Source organism: Vombatus ursinus, unplaced genomic scaffold, assembly GCF_900497805.2.
Source record: "Vombatus ursinus unplaced genomic scaffold, bare-nosed wombat genome assembly UNPS02014809.1, whole genome shotgun sequence".
NCBI lineage: Eukaryota > Metazoa > Chordata > Mammalia > Diprotodontia > Vombatidae > Vombatus > Vombatus ursinus.
The window spans coordinates 7,537,035-7,560,804 of NW_020954587.1; the positions used below are offsets into that span (position 1 = coordinate 7,537,035).

General features: G+C 36.9%; 1 protein-coding gene across 11 annotated transcripts in view; it reads right to left on the reverse strand.

The window, feature by feature from the left end:
- CASK (calcium/calmodulin dependent serine protein kinase) overlaps positions 1 to 23,770 on the reverse strand; it is a 395,225-nt gene that overhangs the window by 39,183 nt on the left and 332,272 nt on the right. For all 11 annotated transcript variants that reach the window (XM_027875619.1, XM_027875618.1, XM_027875615.1 and 8 more), the window contains 5 exons: positions 22,398 to 22,478; positions 16,173 to 16,361; positions 9,093 to 9,171; positions 4,001 to 4,086; positions 2,112 to 2,180 (listed from right to left, as the gene is read on the reverse strand). In XM_027875619.1, the coding sequence (XP_027731420.1) occupies positions 2,112 to 2,180; positions 4,001 to 4,086; positions 9,093 to 9,171; positions 16,173 to 16,361; positions 22,398 to 22,478 (504 nt within the window). The remainder of the gene's footprint in view (positions 1 to 2,111; positions 2,181 to 4,000; positions 4,087 to 9,092; positions 9,172 to 16,172; positions 16,362 to 22,397; positions 22,479 to 23,770) is intronic.

The following is a 23,770-nucleotide window of genomic DNA, read 5'->3' on the forward strand; positions in this document are numbered from 1 at the left end:
ATGTTAATTTTTATGAGTAAATAAGAGTAAAAGAAGTAGGAGCACTCTTTAAAAATTAGCAGATCGATTAATATTTCCAGTTCTTTTAAAATGTTCAACTACTGCTAAAGTTCCCAGAAGTAAGATTCACCTATGCCAATACTGCTTTGTCCTATTGATCACACTTACAATCAAAATCATCACACTTAGAATTATTATCAAGCCCTTTCTTGCTCATTTTACAGACACTGGTTTTCTTGAACACCAAATGAAATAGAAGAGAACAAAGGAAGTAGAGAAAAAGCTCATTAAATAAATCTGGTTTTATTACCAATTTTCTTTAATGCTCTTGGCAATGAAAAGTTAGCATATTTCATGTCTGAGAATATTTCAAAGATAATTTGTCACTTTTTTTTTAAAGGAGGGAGAAGAACCAAACCTTCTATGGAATCCCTAGACAGACATATACACTACAAAATTATGTGTTTGTATATTTGGGGAGGAGAAAAATGGAGGTGGTGGCAGGGGAGAGAGGCTGAGTACCAAAAGGAATGGATCTCCAAGTAAGAAGCCTTTTTTCTTAGAGGTGCAGAATTTAAACTAATGACACCTATTGTTGCATCTCAGTGGCAATGGACATAAAATCCCCAAACTTTGATCATATTATGGTACCAACTAAAAGTATCTTCTCATGAACACTTTAGCTTTTCTAGAATATTTAAAATTACTTGTATTTTTCATCCTTTCCCACCCACTCATATTGTTTTATTCTGAGCACCAAGTTTTATATAGAATCCTGGCTTTGTTTTTAATCTTTGGGGATATACCCTTAATCGAAGTTCCAAGAGCAGCCACCATGAGGAGCTCAAGACCTAATATGGTAGAACCTTACTAGATCTGTTCTTAATAAATGTGTTTATGGCTTACTAAAATCTACAGGAAAAAGATACACTCTACATACAGTTCCTTCTAGATACATTGGAGTAAAATATTAAGTTCTTTGACTTTTTTCTTCTGTAACTTACAGGATTTAATAGAAAAGGGCAGAAATAACACACTATTCCCTCAAATTCCCATGTACAAACTCAGTTTTCCAAATAACCTCCAACAAGTCGTCCATTTAAAAATTAAGTTCATGAATGCATGCTTTATACCAATGTACATATATATTTACAAATTTTTTTTAAAAAATCCCAGTATGAAGGGGTATTAGTCAAACTAAATGAATGTGTAATATGGAAAGACTGGTACCATTTACATAATTTATGTCAGCCTATATTCCTAAATATGAAAAACATCCTGTCTAAAAGCCAAGCTTTTCATTTTATTCAATAACTAGACTAAAATTATACACGGGAATTACTTTAGCAAATTTAATTTTTTTTTTTAGTGAGGCAATCAGGGTTAAGTGACTTGCCCAGGGTCACACAGCTAGTAATTGTCATGTGTTTGAGGCCGGATTTGAAATCAAGTCCTCCTGACTCCAAGGCCACAGCCTTATCCACTATGCCACCTAGCTGTTCCAGCAACTTGAATTTTTCATAAGCATTATAAAACTTTTAACAAATCCACAAAAGGTTTACATATATCTATCTTCTTTTAGTAGTTTTAAGTCATCAATTTAGTATTACATATGAAAATTATTCAATAAGAATTGTCACAATTATTTGAGTAAAACTCCTGAAACTGAAATAGGATTTCAAGTCAACTCTTTACATTATGAGATCACTTCTCATGTTCTTGGAAAGAAGAACCATTTATAATTACTTAACAAGGAAGTGGAAAGTTCTTTCTGGAAACATTATTGCAATTATGATCTTATTTTTTTCTCTGAGAATCTATCTTTTCTTCCATAAGTACCAAATTATTACAAAATGACTCTCTCCCTTTAGTTTAGGTTTTAGGTTGCAAAGCATTAGTCAAGGTGCTGACGAAATCCATATGGAGCTTGCACTGAGTAGTTGGGTGGGACCCACGCCTCTGTTCCGTTATCTTTGTTGTAAAATTGGTGTGCATCGTGATCTAACAGCACAGGCAGAAACAATTTTCCAGAAAGCAATAACATTCAGCCATCAGCAGGCAGTTAGTTACAGGACTGAGAAGAAATGGGAATGGTTCATTAGGTTCATTACCTCACAGGATGAAGATTGAGTGCGGTAACTTGGCACAATCTTGAAGGTAATACTCCCCCGCATTTCCCTCTGGAAAAAAAAGGGTGTTTTTTTCTTTACAAATAAATGTTGCAAGACAATAACCATCCTAAGAAATACTTTACATTCCTGCGATAGTCAATGAAGGCCTCAGCATAGATTACAGTTGCATTCTATAATATAAAATGTACTGGTGAAAAATTCTATGAACATAAAAACTAGTTTTTATGTTAATAAGAGCTGGTAAGGAGAGAGAGGGAGAGTTCTTAAATTTAATCCTTTAGTTTCTTGGAAAAGGCCCTCAAATGATCTAAGGAAAATTTAATTTCCTCAGGGAAACAGTGACATGATAGGAGGTTGCATTCTTAACTAATTTTATAGAAAAGACCCAAAACGCCAGATCTGAACAACTACAGAAACTTGTTAGTATTAAAACTTTTTAAAAGCAGAAATAAAATGGTCATATGGGAACTAATCACATAAAATTACATGATGCCCTGTATAATGCTTTTAGCTCACTCTTTAATTATTCCTGACATTCCTACAATAATGAATCAAGTGGAAAAAGGCCATCATGAACAGGGTTGGCGGTGGGGGTGGGGAAGACATGGCGTATGATTTTAAGTAGAGTTAGAAACATAAGGCCAATTGATTGTTTTTAAAGAAACTGATCTGGGAACCAATTTCTCTTTCTCTCTCATAAACTTTGAGTATGGATGGCTAAAAATGAAGTTTACCTTACCCTCAGCCTCACAGAGTAATCAAACTTCTTGTTGTGATTCAGCTGACTATAGCCAATATGCATTCAGTTAGTCAACAAGCATTTATGAAACATTTACTATGTGCCAGGCACTGTGCTAAGCAGTAAGGATACAAAAAAAAAAGTTAAAAACATATTTCCTGCACTTAAGAAGCCCAACATCAGAAGATAGCATGTCATAACTATATAAGTAAGATACATATATATGGCAAACTGAAGGTAACCTCAGAGGAAAGGGAGTAGAGGAGAGGGATGATAGTGGTAGAGGTGGAGCGGGGGCTGGGAAAGGCCTTCTGCAGAAGGGATCTGAGGTGAGTACTGAAGGAAGCCAGGAGGCAGAAGTCAGGAAGTACAGCATTCCAGGAATGGAAGACAAGTAGGAAGACAAGCAAGACAAAGGCACTAAGTTGTGAGTTGGAGCATCACGTGTAAGGAACAGTAAACGGACCAGTTTAGAGTACAAAGAGGGGACTAAAGAATAAGAAGACTGGAAAGGTAGGGAGGGGCTGGGTGGTGAAAGGCTTTAAATGCTAAACAGAGGATTTTGTATTTGATCTAGGCAATAGTAGAGAGCCATTGGATTTTGCTGAGTAGGGGAGGACATAGTCAGACTTGTGCTTTAGGAAGATCACTTTGGCAGCTAGGCAGAAGATGGACTGGAGACCAATAAAAAAGTTATTCTAATAGTTCAGGCATGAGGTGGTGGGGTCTTCTACTCGATTGGCCTCTGTGTGAACAGGCAAGCCATAATCATCAATTTAGATAATCATAAAGAAGATTTTCTGTAATGTTTAAGGCAGGAAAATGGAGTACAGTAAATAATTCACGAGTACAACATATTGGCAAAGTGGTCTTTATATTTCTGTTCGGTAAAACAAGGATGCAGAGGGAATATTAAAGACAAAAATGTTCAGGAAGGATAAATGTTTCTACATTCTATTAGAAGAGAACCATGTATCAAATATCTGTTGATTTGAAAGTCAAATAATAAATAAATAAAGCTACTAGAGATACTTTGTACGTAAAAAGAAAATATGTGATTATGTGAACTTGAAAGTAATCTTCCCACCTCCCTGCCCCCAAACTCAGAACACATATATTATTTACTTACAAGCATTTTTTGCAGCTGTTCCACTGTTTGGTTTGCTACACTGATACCATTTATTTCTCGGATTTCATCACCTACATGAAGTGTACCTAAGGAGTTTAAAAAAATGTACTTATTTTGATTAAGACAAAATGGCATACCTTTGTAATAAAAATTTGATTTAAATCAAATAAAGGAAATGAAAACATTAAAATATCAAAGAAAGTATTTTAGAAAGATTCAAATTTGTCTCTAGCAAAAATGAGAGGTAGCGTGACAAGAGTAGTTAGCCAGCGCTGGAGTCAAGGAGACATAAGCTCGAATTGGGCCTTGACACATATGGCTGGGTGACTTTGGGCAAATCATTGGTTTACTTGTGTCACCCCAGGCAACTAAGTTTAAAACTATGGGTTGCAGAGTAGTGTGGATGTGCATTAGTAGATGGAATTTTCTCAATGGGAGTTACCTATGCCAATGAAATAATAGAATCAGTTAAAGAAATTAGGTGTAGGAAATACTAAGGCAAGAAATATCTATTTATGGGTTTTTGAAAGTAAACCAAAGTTTAGTCAACTCTGTCATTTAGCATTAAGTATTCTGTTTAATCAGATAACCTGGTGACATGATAATGATATTACAGATGAGGCATTACCATCTGCTTTGCCTCTGTATGCTAAGAACCACTGGATCTTTCCATTTGATTTGCAGGTGAAACCTTTCATGCATATTGTCTCCGCAATTAGAAAATGAGACCGGCTTACTTTTCTTCTTTGTATCCCTAACACTTAGTACAGTACTTTGTACATAGTAAATGCTTAATTAGGTAATTAATCTATCTGTGGAGCTCAAAAGTCATCTCCCATGCTACCCTTTTCCCTTACACTCTCATCTCTACCCAGCAATACCCCAGCCCTCCCCAGTTCCTGTCCCTGTCTCCCCCGAGTCCTATTCTCCTGGAACCTTTGATACTATCATTAATAAATAGCCATTCGTCCTACAGCTCTATTTTTAAAAATGATACTTTTCTCCTTTTCTGGTGCTCATGGAAATCTTGCTTTCTTTAGAAGATACCTCCTCCCTTGCCACTTTTTTCCAGAGCTGGCTACTTTGGCTCACCTGTTAATATTCTCCATTACTACTATCCCACCCTACAATGAGCTACAAGTCAGCCAAATCCTTGCTCCCAGCTGCCACTTCAAAACCTTCACTCTGTTACTATCCCTCGTCAACTTCTTATCCCAGTGATTCTGAATTCCTGGCTGCCACTATTCAAACTCCATTCTCCATCACTTACTGATGACTCCCTAATTTCTATCCTTTTCAACCTATCCCACCAACTCCTCACTCAAAAGCGATCCACCTCTTCCACTGTGCTCGCTTGTTCCGAAGGTAATAAACTAGCTTTCACCTTAAATCTTTTCCTTTCTCACCCCATCTTCTTACATGCACTGAAACCTGGCTCCCTAATGATGACAACTGCTTCCATGGCCACTCTTTCCAGTTGGCTGCACTTCTACTCACACCCCAAACCACTTGTTGTGGATAAGCTGGGATACTCCTTGCTCTGCACTGTCACTTTCAGGATCTCCCTCTACCACCAACACTCAATAACCTTTCTTCCTTGGAAAACACTCAATCCTCCCCAACTCCTATCATCATGCCAGGGGACTTCCAATATACATACTAACACTCCCTCAAATACCCTGACCTTCTCAATATACTCATTTCCCATGACCTACTCCTCCAGCCCAACTAAGCTACACAGGGAAGGTCATACTCTGGGTCTAGCCTTTACTTACAAAGTGTTCCACTTCCATATTCATGAACTCTGAAATTCCTTTATTTAATCACATTAGCTTGTCATTCTACTTTTTCCTCTGCCTTCCAACCTCAAACCTGATTCTTCATCCTCACTGCAATCTCCAATCCTTCATTCCCTCCATTCTTTCCTAGGCCATCACCATCAGAGAACACTGGCTACACTCTTCTCCTTTCCCTGTCTTGATCCCTTGGTGAACCCATTTAACCCCATACTGTCCTTTTCTCTAGAGTCCTTTGCCCCCATATCCTATTACTGATCTTGCCTTAGCCTTGGATTACTCCCACCATCTGTTGTCTTTGGCTACAATTCACATGCTGCTGAACAAAGTTAGAGAAAATCATGAAACTGGACCAACTAGATCTACTATAGATTTATGTTACATAATATTATCCTTATATCTTCCTAATTAATTATCCCACTCACCACACCATCTTTTCCAAACCTTTTCATCTCTCCAAAACTCCCAATATTCCCTCTCCTCTCTTTTCTCAACCCTGCCTCATACTGAGGTCAATCACCAATTCTCCCTCTTCTTTCTTCTTCCTCATCTTCCATCACCTAGATGTCTTCTAATACTCTCCTCCTTCACCCCTGCATCTCACAGGATAAGGTGGCCCTTATTGCAAAGGCAAACTCCTCTACACACCGAAGTATTGTTACCTTGATAAAATGTAAGTTTTCTGAGGGCAAAGACTATTTTACTTCTGTCTTTGTATCTCTAGTGCCTAGCACAGTGCCTGGGCCATTGGAGAGACTTATTAAATGCTTGTTGATTGAATGGTAGCTAGAATTCTGATCTAAAAAAAGTGTTAGATCACTGGAGTGCTGACTGACCTAATGAGTCTTCTACAGCCTGATGCTACTAAAATTAAGCAGGTTTTCCAGCGTCTTTCTGGAGTCTCTTTGGCAAAAACTATTATATACCAATGAATGCTGCTGCTGAGAAAGAATCATGTTATGAAAAACATCTATTTTCACCTCTTACATGGTTTCCCTTCAGGGAACATAAGAGTAGAAATATTAGTGTTAAACCATCTTTTTCTTTTAAAACAATAACTGACAAAAATTCAGCCAATTAGTTCATACAGTTTCCTATACAACATAAAGGTGAGATTAGAGGCCAAAATTAACTTAGGGAGAGACTTAAAGAAGGGCGCTGGAAAAAATGACCTTGTACTTTGAGTTGAAAAGTTTTGCGTCAGGTTCAGAATACTATGTAAAATTTGTCTCTTGAGGTTGTTCTGATTACAACAGAGTCAAACAGGTCTCAGAGTAGTGTTACCATACAGAAAAATTTTCAAAATTTCAAAGGTGATGATACCTTAGTCAAGAGTGTTTTTACTGGACATGTAATTGCTTAAAGTTTTATTTTAACTTACTCATCTCCAGGTTTTCAAAAATGAGTCTTTATGCTAACATGAAAAAAACTATAAGAATTCCCAAAGGCTTGCCCTCAAAACCTTTGTAACAAGCTGAATGTAAGTGAGAATACTCCAGGGTTGCTACTGAATACTAATACCAGAATAAGAAGTTCTAGTAAGAATGGAGAGAAATGGGTTTATAAATCTATCATAAAATAATGAATTGAATAATAGTCTGCCAAGCATTTCATGGATTTATTTGTTGAAAATAACTGGCATGTACAGTATCATATGTTAAGAAGGGGATTTTTAGAGCTGTATCAGAAAAAAGGGGATACAACTGGCCTCTTCTACATGTAAGACTTAAGTATGACTGGAAGCTCTCATTATATAGCTGAAGCAAAGGGGACACACTTTCTTTTCTCCAAAAACCTCATAGGAAAATTAAATGGTTTGATGTCCACTTTCCTTGTGGGCTGGAAATAGGGAGAAGGAAAATCCATTTGGTCTTTTGTACTCTCTTCTATGAGGACAGCAAGGTGGTGCAGAGGATAGAGTGCTGGACCTGAAGTCAGGAAGACTCATCTTCCTTGAGTTCAAATCCAGCCTCAGACACTTACTAGCTGTGTGACCCTGGGTAAGTCACTTAACTGTTTGCCTCAGTTCCTCATCTGCAAAATGAACTGGAAAAGGAAATGGCAGACTACTCTATAGTATCTTTTCTAAGAAAACCCCAAAATGGGTCATAAAGAGTCAGACACAACTGAACAACAATAACAAAATACTGTCTCATACTTAAAAAAAATAGATTCTACTTGTTCAATGATCTTTGATGGGCCTGAATGAACACACAGAAGAAAGAAGGTCCATAGTATATAATTCATTGGTCTCACCTCCTATTTCCCCTCTATTAGTCTGTGCTCTTTTTTTTTTTTTTTTGTATATATTGCAAAGCGATTAAGTTCTAGGACTGGAGGAAATTCTCCTTTTGTAGAACTGTGTCTTGACCTATGATTTTTGTATTTTTCTACAAAGTATAATATCGCCCCTACATTAACAAAGCCACAGGAAACTATTTAAAATAAAGGTAGTATCTATTTTTGGGGGGGCCAATTTTTATTTTGTTACTCTGTTCACCAAATGCTCCTTAACAAAAGCCTGTAATTCTCTTCTTATCTCCTTTACTGCTTCATCATGAATTATTCCATTATTATTTCTGTAGGTGTCTGATCCCTCCTATTACATTGTAAGGTATGTGAAGGCTCATAGGATGACAGACTTAGAGCTGGAAAAGACCTTGAGGTCACCTAGTATTACCCCCTCCCCACCACCTGCCAAGGCAGGTGCTGCATCTTATTAATCTGTGTACCTCTCACAAAGCCTAGCACAATGCTCTGTGCACCCTGTAGGTGCTTAATGTTGAAATGACTGTCCTTCTAGGACACTTCATAAATGTATGCTGAGTATCGCATAAGTGTACATAGTAATGTGCCTTCCAGATCTCTTATATCGTTGCCACCTTTTAAATCTTATATTATAGTCACTTACAAGACACAATTCTGGCAGATCACTGCGGCATGGAGGGGACAAGGATTTCTCAAAGGCTGACTAGGACTCATAGCACAGAAATGTCAGAGAGTAAGAGCTGATGCAATAAGGGCATTCATTACTTGACACAAAGGATCTTCCATTAACTATGGCATAAGTGGAACGTTGAAGTAAAAATCAAGGCAGATGACAGTTAGAACAAAATTTATTACTTTGTTAATTAAAATTAAAATGTATTGTTTATTAGAACAAAAAACTACTAAAAGAAACAAAATTAACAACTTTCTAAAAGCAGATAATTTGATCTAGTCTTTAAAAATCACTTATTTCATATGGCACGCAGAGTTATAAATTAAGAAAAGAAAAACTTATGTGTCAAGATTACCTTGTCTGTGAATCATTCCTCCATGCATAATTCTTGCTACAATGCAATGGTTTAGCTCATTCATTTTCAAAGTAATTCCCTGTTGAAAAATAAAATACAAATGGAATAATTATTTGAATAAAAGCCTTACCTTTTTAAGATGAGTTATTCCTTACAGAAAAGACACATTTAAGTTAATTGGTTGTAATTACAAAATTGTTATTGAAAACTCAGATAATTACTATATAGTATGTTAAACATCAATTGCTAATAAAATGGTTTAAGTATAAGAATCATTCCACTAACCTAAGTGTATAAAAAACCTAAAGGTCTTAAAAATATCATAACACATAAAAATAGTCCTAAAAATACCCCCTGCCAGACAAGGTTATCTAATAATAATAATAATAATAATGATAATAATAATACTATCTCACTTACACATAATGCTTTAAGGTCTATAAAGTGCTTCTTCACAACAACCCTGTGATTAGGTAGTTCAATTATTATTAGACCTTCAGTTTCCTTATCTGTAAGATAAAGGACTTGTGTGGATAACCTATGAGGTTCCTTTCAGCAACAAATTTACAATTCTATGTTCAATTCTAGTCAACAAGCATTTACTGAACTACTATGTGCAAGGTATTCTGTGGTCTCATTTAGGTATATATATATAGCTCATGTTATATGATCAGAAGAACATAAATTTCAAGCTAAAAGTGATCTTATTTTTTGGGGGGTACAGCACCTTCATGTGACAAATGAGGAAACTGAGGTTCAGAGGTTGACTTTCCTAAGATCACACAGTAAAATGGCAGCATCAGGATTCATATTGTTCATATTCATATGTCACTGGAAATTTGAATTATACCTTAAAACAAAAATTTCTCACACTGACATCAGCAAAAGAAAAATTCGACTGCTTAAGTAAGGAGAATTAATTCTACCCTCACCATATTCCTTAGCCAGTTTCCTTGGTCTTTCAGCTGTTTATGTCTCAGTTGAAAACACAGCCAAGGTTGAAAGGGAAAAAGGGAAGTGGTGGGAGGCAGGTTTTTATTTTATATTCAGATTTGAAACCAGACCCAGAGAGATCAAGGAAATACTCCCTAAAGAGATTCTGAATAGTTGTCTCTAGAACTGTTAAAAAGGAAAGGTCAGTGGCATTCCTACTTGCTAATAGGAACAGTAATATCAAGATAGGATTTCAACAGGATATAATTAAGTGGCATCTAATACTTCCATGAAGAAACATTAGCTACTACTGCCAAAATAACGTCTTGAATATGTTGTGTTTCCTACTCTGGCCAAAAGGAACATGAGGCCATCTCATAAATTTGGCTTATTTCAGAAGCTGATAATCTTAACATTCCCATATTTAGAACTTTCTGCATAGCACTGAGTTTAAGAATCTAATGGGCAAACTGATATAGGATGTGGCTTAGATCAGCTTTGAAAGATGCAGAAAATCAATTTAGGGCCTGCTGATTTTATCTGAGATGGAAAAACTTATAGTGAGGAAATGTCATCCTTATAAGAGATTGCAAATAGTTTAGAAAATGCTGTGGCTTGAAGGAAGCAAATTCTTAAGGACTTTTTCCTGCTTTTTTCCTTATCATTAAGATCGAAATCCCAAACATTAAAAAATTTGAGTGATTAATGGTTAATTAACATTATAAAGGGAGCAAGAATGTCATTATATTAATACTCAGAATTCAAAAACATTGTATGCAACATTTTATAGTTCATAAGTTATATAAGAAAACTCATGGGAAAGTTATATTTAGATCAGATAACTATGACAGTGTTTTCAGACTTATGACTCAGACATATTCCTAATTTCTACAACTCCATAACTATCATTTCACCAGCTGTTGTATTTGTTATCCTTAGAGGATAGCAGGTCACCCATAAGAATAATGAGTTTATCAAAATATTACTAGTTAACTGCCCATATTTCACATTAAAAATTTCACTGCAGTTTTCAAATATAAGCAGTCCTCATACATCATGAAAAAGGTTCTATAATGTTTCCACAGAAAGGGGCAAAGTGGAAGTTATGGTCTTGACTGAGAACCTGAAGGTGAATTTCTATAGAAGTAATCACAATGCAATATTGAACCAACCATAAATCATATATCTGAATTGCTTAAAACTTTCTAAATTAAATTTAACATTTGTTAAGTGCCTGTTATGTGCAAGGTACTTTACTAGGAGCTGGGGTACAAAGAAAAAAAACAACTAAATACTCTTTGCCTTCAAAGGGCTTACATTCTACTGAGGCAGTACCATACAAACACAAATAAATTACAGAGCATACAGTGTTATGCAAAGTAACTAAGCCAGAGAGTACTAACAACTAGGAGGTTCAGGAAAGACTTCCTGAAGGATGCGGGCACTTGAGTTGTGCCCTGCAGAAATCAAGGGATTTCTACATTCCAGGCATAGGGATCCCTTATCAAAATGTGAGGAATGCTAACAGTTTGGTTCCCGCAGAATTGATAAGAAAAGAGGACAGGGGGAGATTAGGTTATTGATTAATTGATTTCTTGGTTTACTGGTTTACACAAATATATAAACAAGATAAGTGAGTGAATGGGATAATATAGGGTGAAGCCCCCTCAGGGGAATGAACTAATCCCGACCTCAGTTACTTTTCATACTTAGGACTGTTGTGAGACTGCACCCAGATGCTTTGCAGCACATTCTGGCTAAACCGGATGTTCCACGTGACTAAACTGGATGTTCTGGTTGTGCAAAGAGACCACTCCCCTCTAACTTGTTTTGAACTTCCTTCAGTAGAAGTTAGAATTCCGCGAATAGGTTGTGCTCCTAATATACCCAGCCAATGGGTTGAGGGGAAGGGAGTTAGGGTGGGGACATTGCGGATAGGGTCTATATATTCTGCTTTACAAGACACTCAGACACCCACCCTGGCTGGAGCCATCTTGAGCGAATGTTGGGTGTGTCCTTTCTCATGAAAAAGCAATAAAACTCCTTTTTGCCCTTCTTAAGAAAAAGTCTCTGATTTGATCATTTTGGGGGTCACAAACACCCCACACACAAAGGCATGAAGATAGGAGGTGGAATGTCTTGTACAGGAAATGGCTAGCAAGCCACTGATTGGAACGAAGAGTGTATAAAGTGGAAGACTAGAAAGAAAGGTAAGATTCAGACTGTGAAGGGCTTCAAATGCTAGGCTGAATACTTCACACTGTAGCCTGGAGGCATCAGAGATTCACCGAAGAGGTGGATTTGGAGACAGAGAAGCTGGGTTTGCAACCAGGCTCTGCCACTGACTGCCTGGGTGACCCTGATCAGGTCATTTCTCTGGGTCTCAGTTTCCTCATCTATAAAATCAGAGTTGGATTAGATGAACTCTAAGGACCCTTCCAGATCTAAATCTATGACACTGGAAGACTTCTGAGTAATGAAGTGACATAGTTAGATCTGTGTTTTGGAAATGCCAATTTAGCATCTATGTGGAGAGTAAAATGGAGAGAGGAACTACTGGAAGCAGGCAGACTAATGAGAAGGCTACTGGCTCCCATAGTCTAGGTGAGAGGTGAGAAAAGGGCCTGAACCAGGGTAGCGGATGTGTAAATAAAGAGAAGAGATGGATCTGAGGAATGACAAGGACTCTTACTTGCTTAGACATGTGAGGTGAGTAGGAGTAAGGAAGAGGATTGAAGAGGTTTACCTACAATTCCCAGAAAAACCTTAAAACTTTTAGATTCTGTGTAGACTCACTTATCTCTCTTTGACAAAAAGAACCTGGCTTCAGTTTTGTTTACCAGTCCCAGGAAACCCTTAAAGTTTTAGAAACTGCCTTATTTCCCTTTGAAAGCAAACTTCCCCCTCTTCCAGCTCCCTTCATTATCTATTCTCATTGTCTGTTCAAATCATTCAGACATTCCAAACAGAAATTCTCACCTGGACCCTTTTCCAAACGGTCCACCTCCCCCATCAACTGGCTTTCCCATTGTTTTGCCTTCCTGGCCATTCCCACCCTCAATCCTAGCTAGGCCCCAGTGTTCAGTTCGCCCCAGCTTGCTGGCCACCCCCATCCAGATCTCCCTAGACCCCTCCTCCCCTCACCCCAAACTGCTTGGCCACTCCTTGGATCCCTCCCGTCACTCCAAACTGGATGGCCCCTCCCTCAGTCTGTACTTAAGGCTCACCTTTCCCCCATTCTGATGCTGAGATGTTCTCAAGCTTAGAAGCTGAGACCCCTCATGCCCGCCCATCCTAAGGGCATCGCGTAGCCTATCCACCCCAACCCCCACTCAGACGCTGGGAATTTCTCATGCCCCTAGAGGATGAGACCCCATGCCCGCCCAACGGGGATCACCTGGCCTGACCACCCTAGCCCCAGCCCCCACTCAGACGCTGAGCTTTCTAGACTGCCTCCCTGCTTGTCCTTGCGAGCGTCACCCGACCACCTTGAACCCTATTTAGATCACTGATGTTTGGGTTCCTTTGGAGTCTGGCCTATATGCTTATCTTTAATAAACTTTTTCTCTGGCTGGAAGATGATCTGAGTTGAATTCATTCAGGCAGATCCACGCCGTGATTTGGGTTTTTCCCCACAATCTTGGGGTGCCTCTGTGCATCTAACAGCATCCCAAAACCCCCCACCCTCTTCAGGATGACACTGAAGTTGTGAAACTTGCTAACTAGAAGTATGGGGGTGCCCTTAACAGAAACAGGGAAATTATGACAAGTAGTAGTAGGTTTAGGAGGAAAGACAATGAGTTCCATTTTGGACATGTTGAATTTAAGATGCCTGTGGAACACGCAGATTGAAGTTAATAGGGCATACAGATAAAGATATCCAGTAGGCAATAAGTAATGTGGGACTAGTGTTTCAGAGGGAAATTAAGGCTGGAGATATAGATCGAGGGGACATTTGAAAAGAGAGAATTGACGTCAGGGAAACTAACAAAATCAGAGAGGGAGATTACAGAGGAAAAAAGAAGTCCCAGGATATACCACACTTAGTAGAATAATGACCTAGCAAAGGAGGCTGAGAAAGGTCAGACAGGCAGGAGGAAAACCAAGAGACATCAGTATCCTGGAAGCCAAGGGAAGAGGGTATTGTGACAGGGATATTCAACAATGCAAAATAATTGCAGAGATAAAACAAAATGAGACTGGAGAAAGGCCACTGGATTTAATTATTAAGAGATCAATGGTGACTTTGGAGAGAGAAGTTTCACCGAGTGTTTGGATCAAAAACCAGACTGCAAGGGAATAAGGGGAGAGAAAAGATGTACCGTAATAATTTGAGGCAATAGCAGGTTCAAGTGAGGAATTTTTAAGGATGGTAGAGGGGCAGTTAGGTGGTGCAATGGATAGAGAATGGCCCTGAAGTCAGGAGGACCTGAGTTCAAATCTGGCCTCAGACCAAACACCTGACACTTACTAGCTGTGTGACCCTGGGCAAGTCACTTAACCCCAACTGCCTAAAAAAAAATAAATAAATAAAATAAAAAAGGATGATAGAAACTTGAGTTTGTGGGGGGCTGAGAAGGAGCTGGTGGTTAAAGGGAGACTGAAGATAAGATAAAGAGAGAAAATTATTGAGGGAGTAAGCTCCAGGAAAAGGCAGAAGGAAACTGGAGCATAAGCACAAGTGAAGGGTTTAGCCTTGGCCAGAAGAAGGCCCATCTCTTCGTCAGAGACTGAACCAAAGGAGAAAAGAACAGGGGATAATGCACAGATTTTTGTAGGACTGTTGAGTAGCACATGAATAGTTACAAAGCAAAACGGGGTTTGATAAGACACGGCTGACAACAGGACAAGGGGGGAAGGATTCAAAGGGAGCTGATAAAATAACAGTTGAATTGTTCTACTAGAGACTGAAAACTGTGAAAGGAGACCAGAGTAGAGGAAAGAGGAAGGTTTAAGAAGGCTGAAGGAGAAAATATTAAAGGATATGAGCTTGTGTACAGAGGGAAGAATTTCAAAAAATTCTGGATCCTGAAGGCAGAATGAGTGATAGTTAGATCAAAGGTATGACCATTTCTCAGTGTGGCCAAGGTGGAATGAAAATGGAGACTACGAGTGGTTATGGGAGCCTGATACACAGAGGGACCAGGATGTTTGAAGGGAAATCAACACATACATTAAGTTCCTAAGTAGGAAGGCAGGAGTTGGGCTGGATAGGAAGACTAAAGAATGGAGGATGGAAAAGGTACTGGGTTTGATTAATAAAATGGATAAAGTAAATTTCAAAGGCAGCTGTTACAGTGGCAAAGGGACTGTCCAGAAGTGGGAATGGGATCTCCTGGCCTAGTACTCAGGGGGACAGCAAAGTGTCCAGGACAGAAAAGGCACTTCCTATCATAAAAAATTACATTTCATATCATATTAGTATTACTGTACAAAGTTTCTAAGTTCTCAAAATTCTTGGTTTATTTTTTTGCTAAATTAGTCAGTAAATATTTAGTAAGTGCTTATTCTGTGCCAGGCACTATGCTAAGCACTGGAGATACAAAGAAGGCATAAGACAGTCCTTGCCTTCAAGGTGCAAAGACTTTCCCCCCAGTGAACTGCCTGTTTTGTTTGACTATTTGTATTTGTTACAAAGGTTTTGCTCTTCTCTTTCTTTTTCTTTCTTTCTTTCTTTTTTTAGTAGAGAGAGAAAAAACAGGCTAGTTAACTGAAAGAAAAAAAAAAGGTGAAGGAACATCTTCATAAAAGTTGTGGGGTCTGGACTGACTTTTTTTTTTGAAGAGATTTTAAGAAAGCTTTAGGGAGACAGGATTTACTTTTTGGCTTTTAAAGAAACTGATGCACAGATTCCTGTTTTATCTTCTTTTTTCTTATATAAATCTCTATATAACAAGAATAAGAATTAGAGATCAAGTTGCTGATTAGGAAGGGAAAGCATTTCTTCTTTCTTGATGTATCATCTTAGCACTACAGCATCATTTTCATTTTGGGATGATGAAATGTGGTTGTTAGGGTAATCCTAGGTCATCAACATGGACTGACAAGTCATCTATGGCCTGGGAAGCACATTGGGGTTTTTGTTTTTTTTTTTTTGGGAGAGCATACAATGTTCTCCCCCCTCCCCAACAACCCACCCCTACATACCATTGGTTCATCTGTGTTTTTCTGGAACTGTACCAGCCGTACTCGAGTAACATTCTCCATATCCATGTCACCGTTGGCACTTTCTGGAGAATCTCCGTTTAAGTATGGAGAGGTGGGAGGAGGTGTAACCCTCAATGCCTCATCACTGTAAACTTCATGTGCCACTACGTCATGAGTTTGAAGTAAGGCCTGTGTGAATTCATGAAGAAAATTACGATTTTCATCAACTTCAACAAATATTTAAGTGTTTATTACATGTAGAACACTTTATTAGTAGCTAGAGAAGCTACAAAGATTTTAAGACATGGGCTCTATGACTCATTATCTAGTAAAAGTATATCAATATACCAATGAGAGACTATAATATAAACATGAAATCATTTCTTCCATTTTCTATGGCAGTTGTCATTCTAAGAGCTTTCAAAACACATTACAAAGTAGGTAAAATTCTATCTCCCTCTGGTAAATCAGATTATTAAAAACAAAACTAAACAAAACAAAACACGAACACTGCACTATCCCATTTCAAAGCTAACTGGTCAGAAACATGACTTTCTTAAAGTTTTCTTCTAGTAAGTTTATTTGAAAACTCAAAGTCTTTTATAATTATGATGCCAAATTATTTTGAAGTAAGAGCTATCTAACAATTAAAACTGTCCATAGAGTGAAAGATTGCCTGGATTAGTGGTGAGCTCCCCATCACTGGAAGTGTTCAGGCCCTAGCCAGGTAACCATCTGTCATAGATTCTGCACAGAGGACTCATTCCTTAGGTAGAAAGTGGGAACTAGTTGAACTAGAATGACTTCTGGCACTAAGGTTCTTTGTTCCTGTTGGTGTTTCTTGTCCCTATACTTGTAACAGGTAGGTATATTGCTGTCAACATTGAAAGAATTTTCTAGTGGTGTGAACTCAAGATCAGATTCTGGACTGGTGCTGTTCAACAATTTAAAAAATCAGTGACTTGAATGAAGGCATGGATGGCATGCTGAAGCAACCTGTAAATGTCACAACTTCTCAGTGTCCCAGGCAACTATCTACAACTCTAAGTGGCAGAACAGGTGCTCATCTGGATTGGTAAAAGAAGTTTTCTCGAAGGGAGTTCTCCATACCAATGAAATCACAGGCTTGTTGAAAAAAATTTTTTTAAACAATATGTAGAGTAACAAGCATGCCCTGAACATAGGATATTAATTTAGAATTTAAAGGAGCCTAATAGGACATACAGTCCATTCCCTTCATTTTATATGTGAGGAAACTGAGGCTTAGAGGTTGACTTCACAGTCACAGAATGTCAGAGGGAGAACTTGAACCCAGAGTTTCCTGACTACAAGTCCAGCACCCTATCTACTTTACCAATGCTAGTGTTTAATAATGATGATATTAACATCTTCTGTAACTAATGATTGCATCTAACTCATGATTATGGATGATTTAGCAATGATGATCCACAGAAATCTTATTTAATGCCTCATTGTGGCATAGATTTGACTTTGGGTTTTTGAAAGCTATGCTCATTGAGAAAGTTCTGGTCAATTTTATAAAATTGGAAAGGCTTGAAGTATAGTCTCTGTGACAGAAAATGTCTGTGCCAGAGAAACAGCTTAGCACTAAAGGGCAGAGAAATTGCTCACCAGAGGGTTGGCCCAGAGACGATGTCTTTTTTGGCCATGCTAATTCATACAACAAAAGAAACTATAAAAGTGGCCCTTTATCATCTGCTTCTGTATTAACAAAGTGACAAAAAGTATCAAAGTAATATTTAAGACGCAAACATTAACTTAACCGTTGGTAATCTAAACGTGAGATTCTTGTCCACTGATCACACAACTAATTGGAAGCTAAGTAGGAGGTGAGTGAGTTATAGCTAAATGGAAACACAGCTCGACATGTTCTCCTGGGAAAGACAAAGATGGAGCACAGCAAATAAAAAGCCTGGATAGATCCTGAACAGCAATACAAAAAGTGAATCTGATTGTATATTATCAGGAAAGGAACAACTGTTAATGAGGCATTTTACAGTCCAGTTTCAGTGTTAGTCAGACCACGGGTTAGTTAGAAAAAAAGGTCATAAACAACACCAAATGAGAGGAAAGGCTAAAGATGAGAAGACAACATGGCATATACTAACAGATCCAAACTAGCATATTCAAACAAGCTGCTGATGATAGAAAAGGAGAAATGGATGAAGGAAAACACACTTATTCAGATTATTAACAAGTGTTACAAAAGTTTAACTGACATAAAGTATCACTGTAATGAAACTTCAGGAATTAACTCAGCCAGTAAACATTTGTATACACTCTGAAGCATATGACTGGGATTTCTCAATGAAATCCATGACTACAAGAGATGTCAATTTAACAACCCACATAGGAAGAAACAAATGGATAAAGAATTCCCAATATTCATATTATAATATGTAGTTGGGTTGCTCATTGAGTTAGTTCACTGATACACCCCCCACACATATTCATTCTCTTTCTCTCTCTCTGTCCTTGACCACACCTTCCCCCACCCCTCCTTCTTAGATAGTCACTGTACACTGACAAGGAAATGAAACCAAAGTTGAATAGGAGGAATAGAGCAGGCTATACTGTGTTTTGTAAATTTGTTGTTGACTTGTTTCAGTTGTGTCCAGCTCTTAGTGACTCCCCCTCTTTGGGGTTTTCTTGGCAAAAGTACTGGAGTGGTTTGCCATTTCCTTCTCTAGTTCATTTTACAGATGAGGAAACTGAGGCTTAAGCGCCTTACCCATGGTCGTACAACTAGTACGTGTCTGAGACCAGATATGAACTCAAGAAGATGAGTCTTCCTGAACCCAGGCCCAGAACTCTATCCACCATACCGCCCTGCTGCCCCACTTAGTAAATTATACAAGGACTTTCAACAACTTAATCTGTTCCCCAATACAAAAATATCCCCATATTTAAAAAAACATATCAATAATATTGTACTGATGCTAAAAGAACAAAAACTGTGGATGAACCAAAGGGTGATACAGAGATATATGGTGGATTAAGAAGGCAGCACATGAAACGACTGTACAAGAGGTGGCTTAGAAGACATTGCTTAGGAAATGTATGACAGGAAAAGTAAGTGGACCAGTCATATAGCAAAAGTGACCGACTACTAGACTTATACCCCAAAGAAACTAAAGAAAGAAGAAAAAGACCTATATGTATAACATTTATAGGACCTTTTTTTTCAGTAGCAAAGAACTGGAAACAAAGAGGGTGCATATCAACTAGGGAATGGATGAACAAATTATGGTATGAGAATGTAATAGAAATGGTATAAGGGACACCTGAAACTACTTGACAAAATGATGAAAAGAGAAACCCAAGAAGACTCGATATGAGGGATGAAAAGTGAAGTATGTAGAACCAGGACAACAATTTCCACAGTAACAACAACACTGTAAAGAAAAACCAATTTCTAAAGACTTTAGGACTTTGATCATTGCAATGACCCACCAAAATTCCTGTGACAAACCATGCTATCTAACTCCTGACAAACAGGTGATGGGCCAAAAGGGGCAGAATGAGACATATATTTCTAAATGTGGATAACGTATGGATTTGCTTTGCTTGATGTGCTTATTTGCCTTTTAGGCTTGTGTTTTTCTTTTTATGTGTGTGGGGAATTGCCGGCAGAAGGGAAGGGAAGAGAAACAGAAATGAATGTCCATAGTGCTGCCAAAATAACAAGAGAGCCACTGGAGCATTTTTAAAAAAGAGAACAGAAGGAAGTTCAGAGGAAAACACAGACAAGCAGGGCACTTTTAAAAATAACATCAAATTTATTATACATTTAAAAAAGCAAGCTACGTGTAATAGAATCATGGAATAGAATCACAAAAACACTTTCACTTCTCTGTCTATACTAAGGATATCAAATATTTTCTCTCTCTCTAAGATGAGATGACTAACCCAACTACTGTCCAAAGCTAAAAAAATAAGTGCTGACTCTGAATAAAATAAAGGGGAACTATTGGAATGTTAAGCTTAAAAAGGCCACTAATTATCAGAACCAATTAAGTTGAATGGCCTTGTTACTGAACAAGATCTTTTTTTTTTTTTAATCTTTTCTTGTTATCCTATTTCTACACAATACTCTTGTTCTGTTCTCCTTTTTATTTCTATGGAAATACACCCACACACACACTTTTTTTTTTTTTTTTTGCATAACAGATGGAAAGTCCAAGTGCTAAAGAATATGGTAAGTGGGATATTTTCCCTATATCCTTGACACAAAATTTCATTACATTTAAATAAGACATTAAATGCATACAACAAAGTCAGAAAGCTCTGAGGCACAGCTCTTAACGTCTTATGCAGCATTACTTATTTGCCTGTGTTCTGTGATTTCTATCTGTGTGGGTACTAACTTCACTCTCTGATGTGGACTGCAATGCCCTTCAGTGTGTGGAGATAAGCTTCCACGAACTGCTGTGGCTGAAACTGGCTGCCAATCTTCTGGTGGTGAACTTTTCTGAACCTTGATTGTTTTTTGGATAAATAACTACGGACAAATAATTTTAGATCTATTTTAAAATAACTTTCAATTTTGAATTATTTGGCTATTTTGTACAGTATTTGCTCTGATACACTTAACCTTTCTTATTCGGTCTTTTTTTTTTTTTTTGTGGCCAACAGCACACATTTGTGAGATGGCTGGTCAGAGTTAGGGATGTATTCTATTTATACATACTGCTTTAAAGGTTGTAAAATGCTTTACATTGTTTCATGAAAAAAGGAGGATGTAACATTATTAAGACCAATGTTGGAGACCAGAATTTGAAAAATACTTTTACGTATCTAAATACTTATCTCTTCAGTACACTTGGAAAGCTAAAGTATCTTTATCATTTTAATTAATTGTTTCCTCTTTTATAATCACATGGGAAGGACTCCTATTGCCAAAACAAAAACACTTTCACTTCTCTGTCTATACTAAGGATATCAAATATTTTCTCTCTCTCTAAGATGAGATGACTAACCCAACTACTGTCCAAAGCTAAAAAAATAAGTGCTGACTCTGAATAAAATAAAGGGGAACTATTGGAATGTTAAGCTTAAAAAGGCCACTAATTATCAGAACCAATTAAGTTGAATGGCCTTGTTACTGAACAAGATCTTTTTTTTTTTTTAATCTTTTCTTGTTATCCTATTTCTGGGGAAATAAATCTTGTAATTCTATCAGCTTAATTTTTGGATCTCATAATGTATCAACTTTTTAAAAAACAAGCAAATGGGCCTTTGAAAGCAATTCTAAACATTTTTTCTCAAGAGAAATAATTGAAAAGATTCATTTGGCACAGTAATATTCTATACAATGACTTCTGATAGAACAAACTGTATTTTAGCCTTTCAAACTACTTGCTATTAGTGACTAAAAATTTAAGTATTTGGATTTTAAAATGTTACCTATTTCAATATTAAATTATATGAAAAATTGTGCTAGGATGAGCCAGTAAGTACAAAAACTGTCAGATTAACACCATAATCATTACAATGACCTTCTACGAGGTCATTAAGTTGACATATAACAATAACTTCTCAAACTCAGCATCATAATAAAAATATCTCACAAATTCTTTAAAATATTCTATAAGAAAATAAAACTTTTAAAATAAGTTTGTAAGACATCAGAGTTACACTACCTAGCTAAAATTTTAAAAAATATATGTATAACATTGTTTTCTTATATAATAATTTTATCACTTGAAGAAAGACATGCCTATGTGAAAACCCAAATGATTCAGCTCAAGCTCATCTGTGAGTTCATTTTAATAGGATGAAAGTAAAAATCAAATAGTCAGAGAACTGGATTAAAATCATAGCTCTCCTATTTACTAGGGATGTGACCTTGGCCAAATCACTAATTTAATTTAATATCTCTGGGCATACATTTCCTTATCTATAAAATGAGAGGGTTGCATAAATTAAATCTAATATCTCATCCAGCTTCAAAACAGTCCCATAAAATAATTTTACTATAATTAGCAATAATCATGGTCTTAATTTACCAGGTCAACATACATATATTTAACGTACTCTTACAGTCAAGCTCTTTATCTGGCAAGATGGTGATTAAAAATCTATTTTTATGAAATTGACATTATTTTTGTTTCATTATTATGGGTGTCGTGTCATGTCATTACAACTTTTTCTGATATGTTCATTTTAGTTCCAAGACAAATTTAACTGTAGAGTAGCACTTACCATGAAATGAGGTTGTGTTAAAATACGCTTCAGCTCCTTTGCATCATTGTTTTCAGGGTAACATGAAATTTCTTCCAATACCTATAAAGTAAAGGGTATGTTATTAAAACTCTACAGTGTCATAAACACACTAAGAGATACAGAAAATATGGAGAGCTTTTTTTCTTATGAAAAAGATAAAATAATAATTTTTGAAAATTTCATCCTTTTATTTCGATATTTTAACACTACAGAAGATTTACAGGCATGGTGCTACATTACATAAATTTTTACCAGAAGTTTCTGTCCTCATTATGTAAAATATAATCCAAGAGTTTAATGAAAAAACAATGAGTATAATAAATAGAGAAGCATGTTGGGGTTTAGGTGAACTAAAGGACAATGATGTTAGCTGAATCATGAAAATGTGTTATACATAACAACTACAACAATATAAATGGAGAGAACAACAACAATAAAAATGAATACTGAATCCAAGCTTGGTCCTCAAGAAGAAATGAGAAGGTACTTTCCCCTCCCCCACAAAACTAGAGTAGGGAGGAGGTTTATGAGTGTGGAAAACTCCAAATAATTAATGTTAGACTTTTAGTATTGGCTAATTTAGCTGAACTTTTTTCTCTTTTTGTCATAAGGGATGGCTCTTTGAGAGGAGGGGTGAAAGATACAATAGGAAAAGTAAGTGATATAAAAACATTAAGCACTTATATGTTCATTAATTAATATCAATAAAACATATTTTAACATACTGTTGCAAAGAAGAACAACAATGAATAAAAAACAAAGTAAAATCTAAATCAGAGCAAAGCTAATATGACTTTGGAGACTGAGGATTGGTTGGGAGAACCAGTGAATATAAAAACCATTCAAAGAGCACCATCCAAAGAAGAGTTAATAAAAGTTAATGACAGTGTTTTTGAATATTAATAAATGTAAATTCCTCTCCTCTGCAATCCCCCCGTTTCCCACATAAACACGTCATTCAAAATAGAAACAATTCAAAGCAATATTCTATGAACAGGAGGAAAAAAGCCCAAAGTTTTACTAATTTTCCTTCTTGCCTGAAATGATCAATTTATTTTCCATGCAACTCCCCAGATTAAAAAATGAAACAAAACCAAAAAATCCCCAAACCTGTGGAGTATGCTTCTGGCAGTGGTTCCTAGGAGTCACTGACAGGGAACTGAACACAGCAATGTAGTTTTTCATTTTCATTTTATTGAATTTTTCTACTCTTATTAGTCTTTAAATTAATCCTCAGAAAGGTAGACACTGCTGTTTTCAAAAAATAGTATTTTGCAAAAGTTGCATCTTTCTCATTAGATAAACCTGGTTCATTTAAAACTTAGTTTCATAATACGACCCAGAGGGAAAAA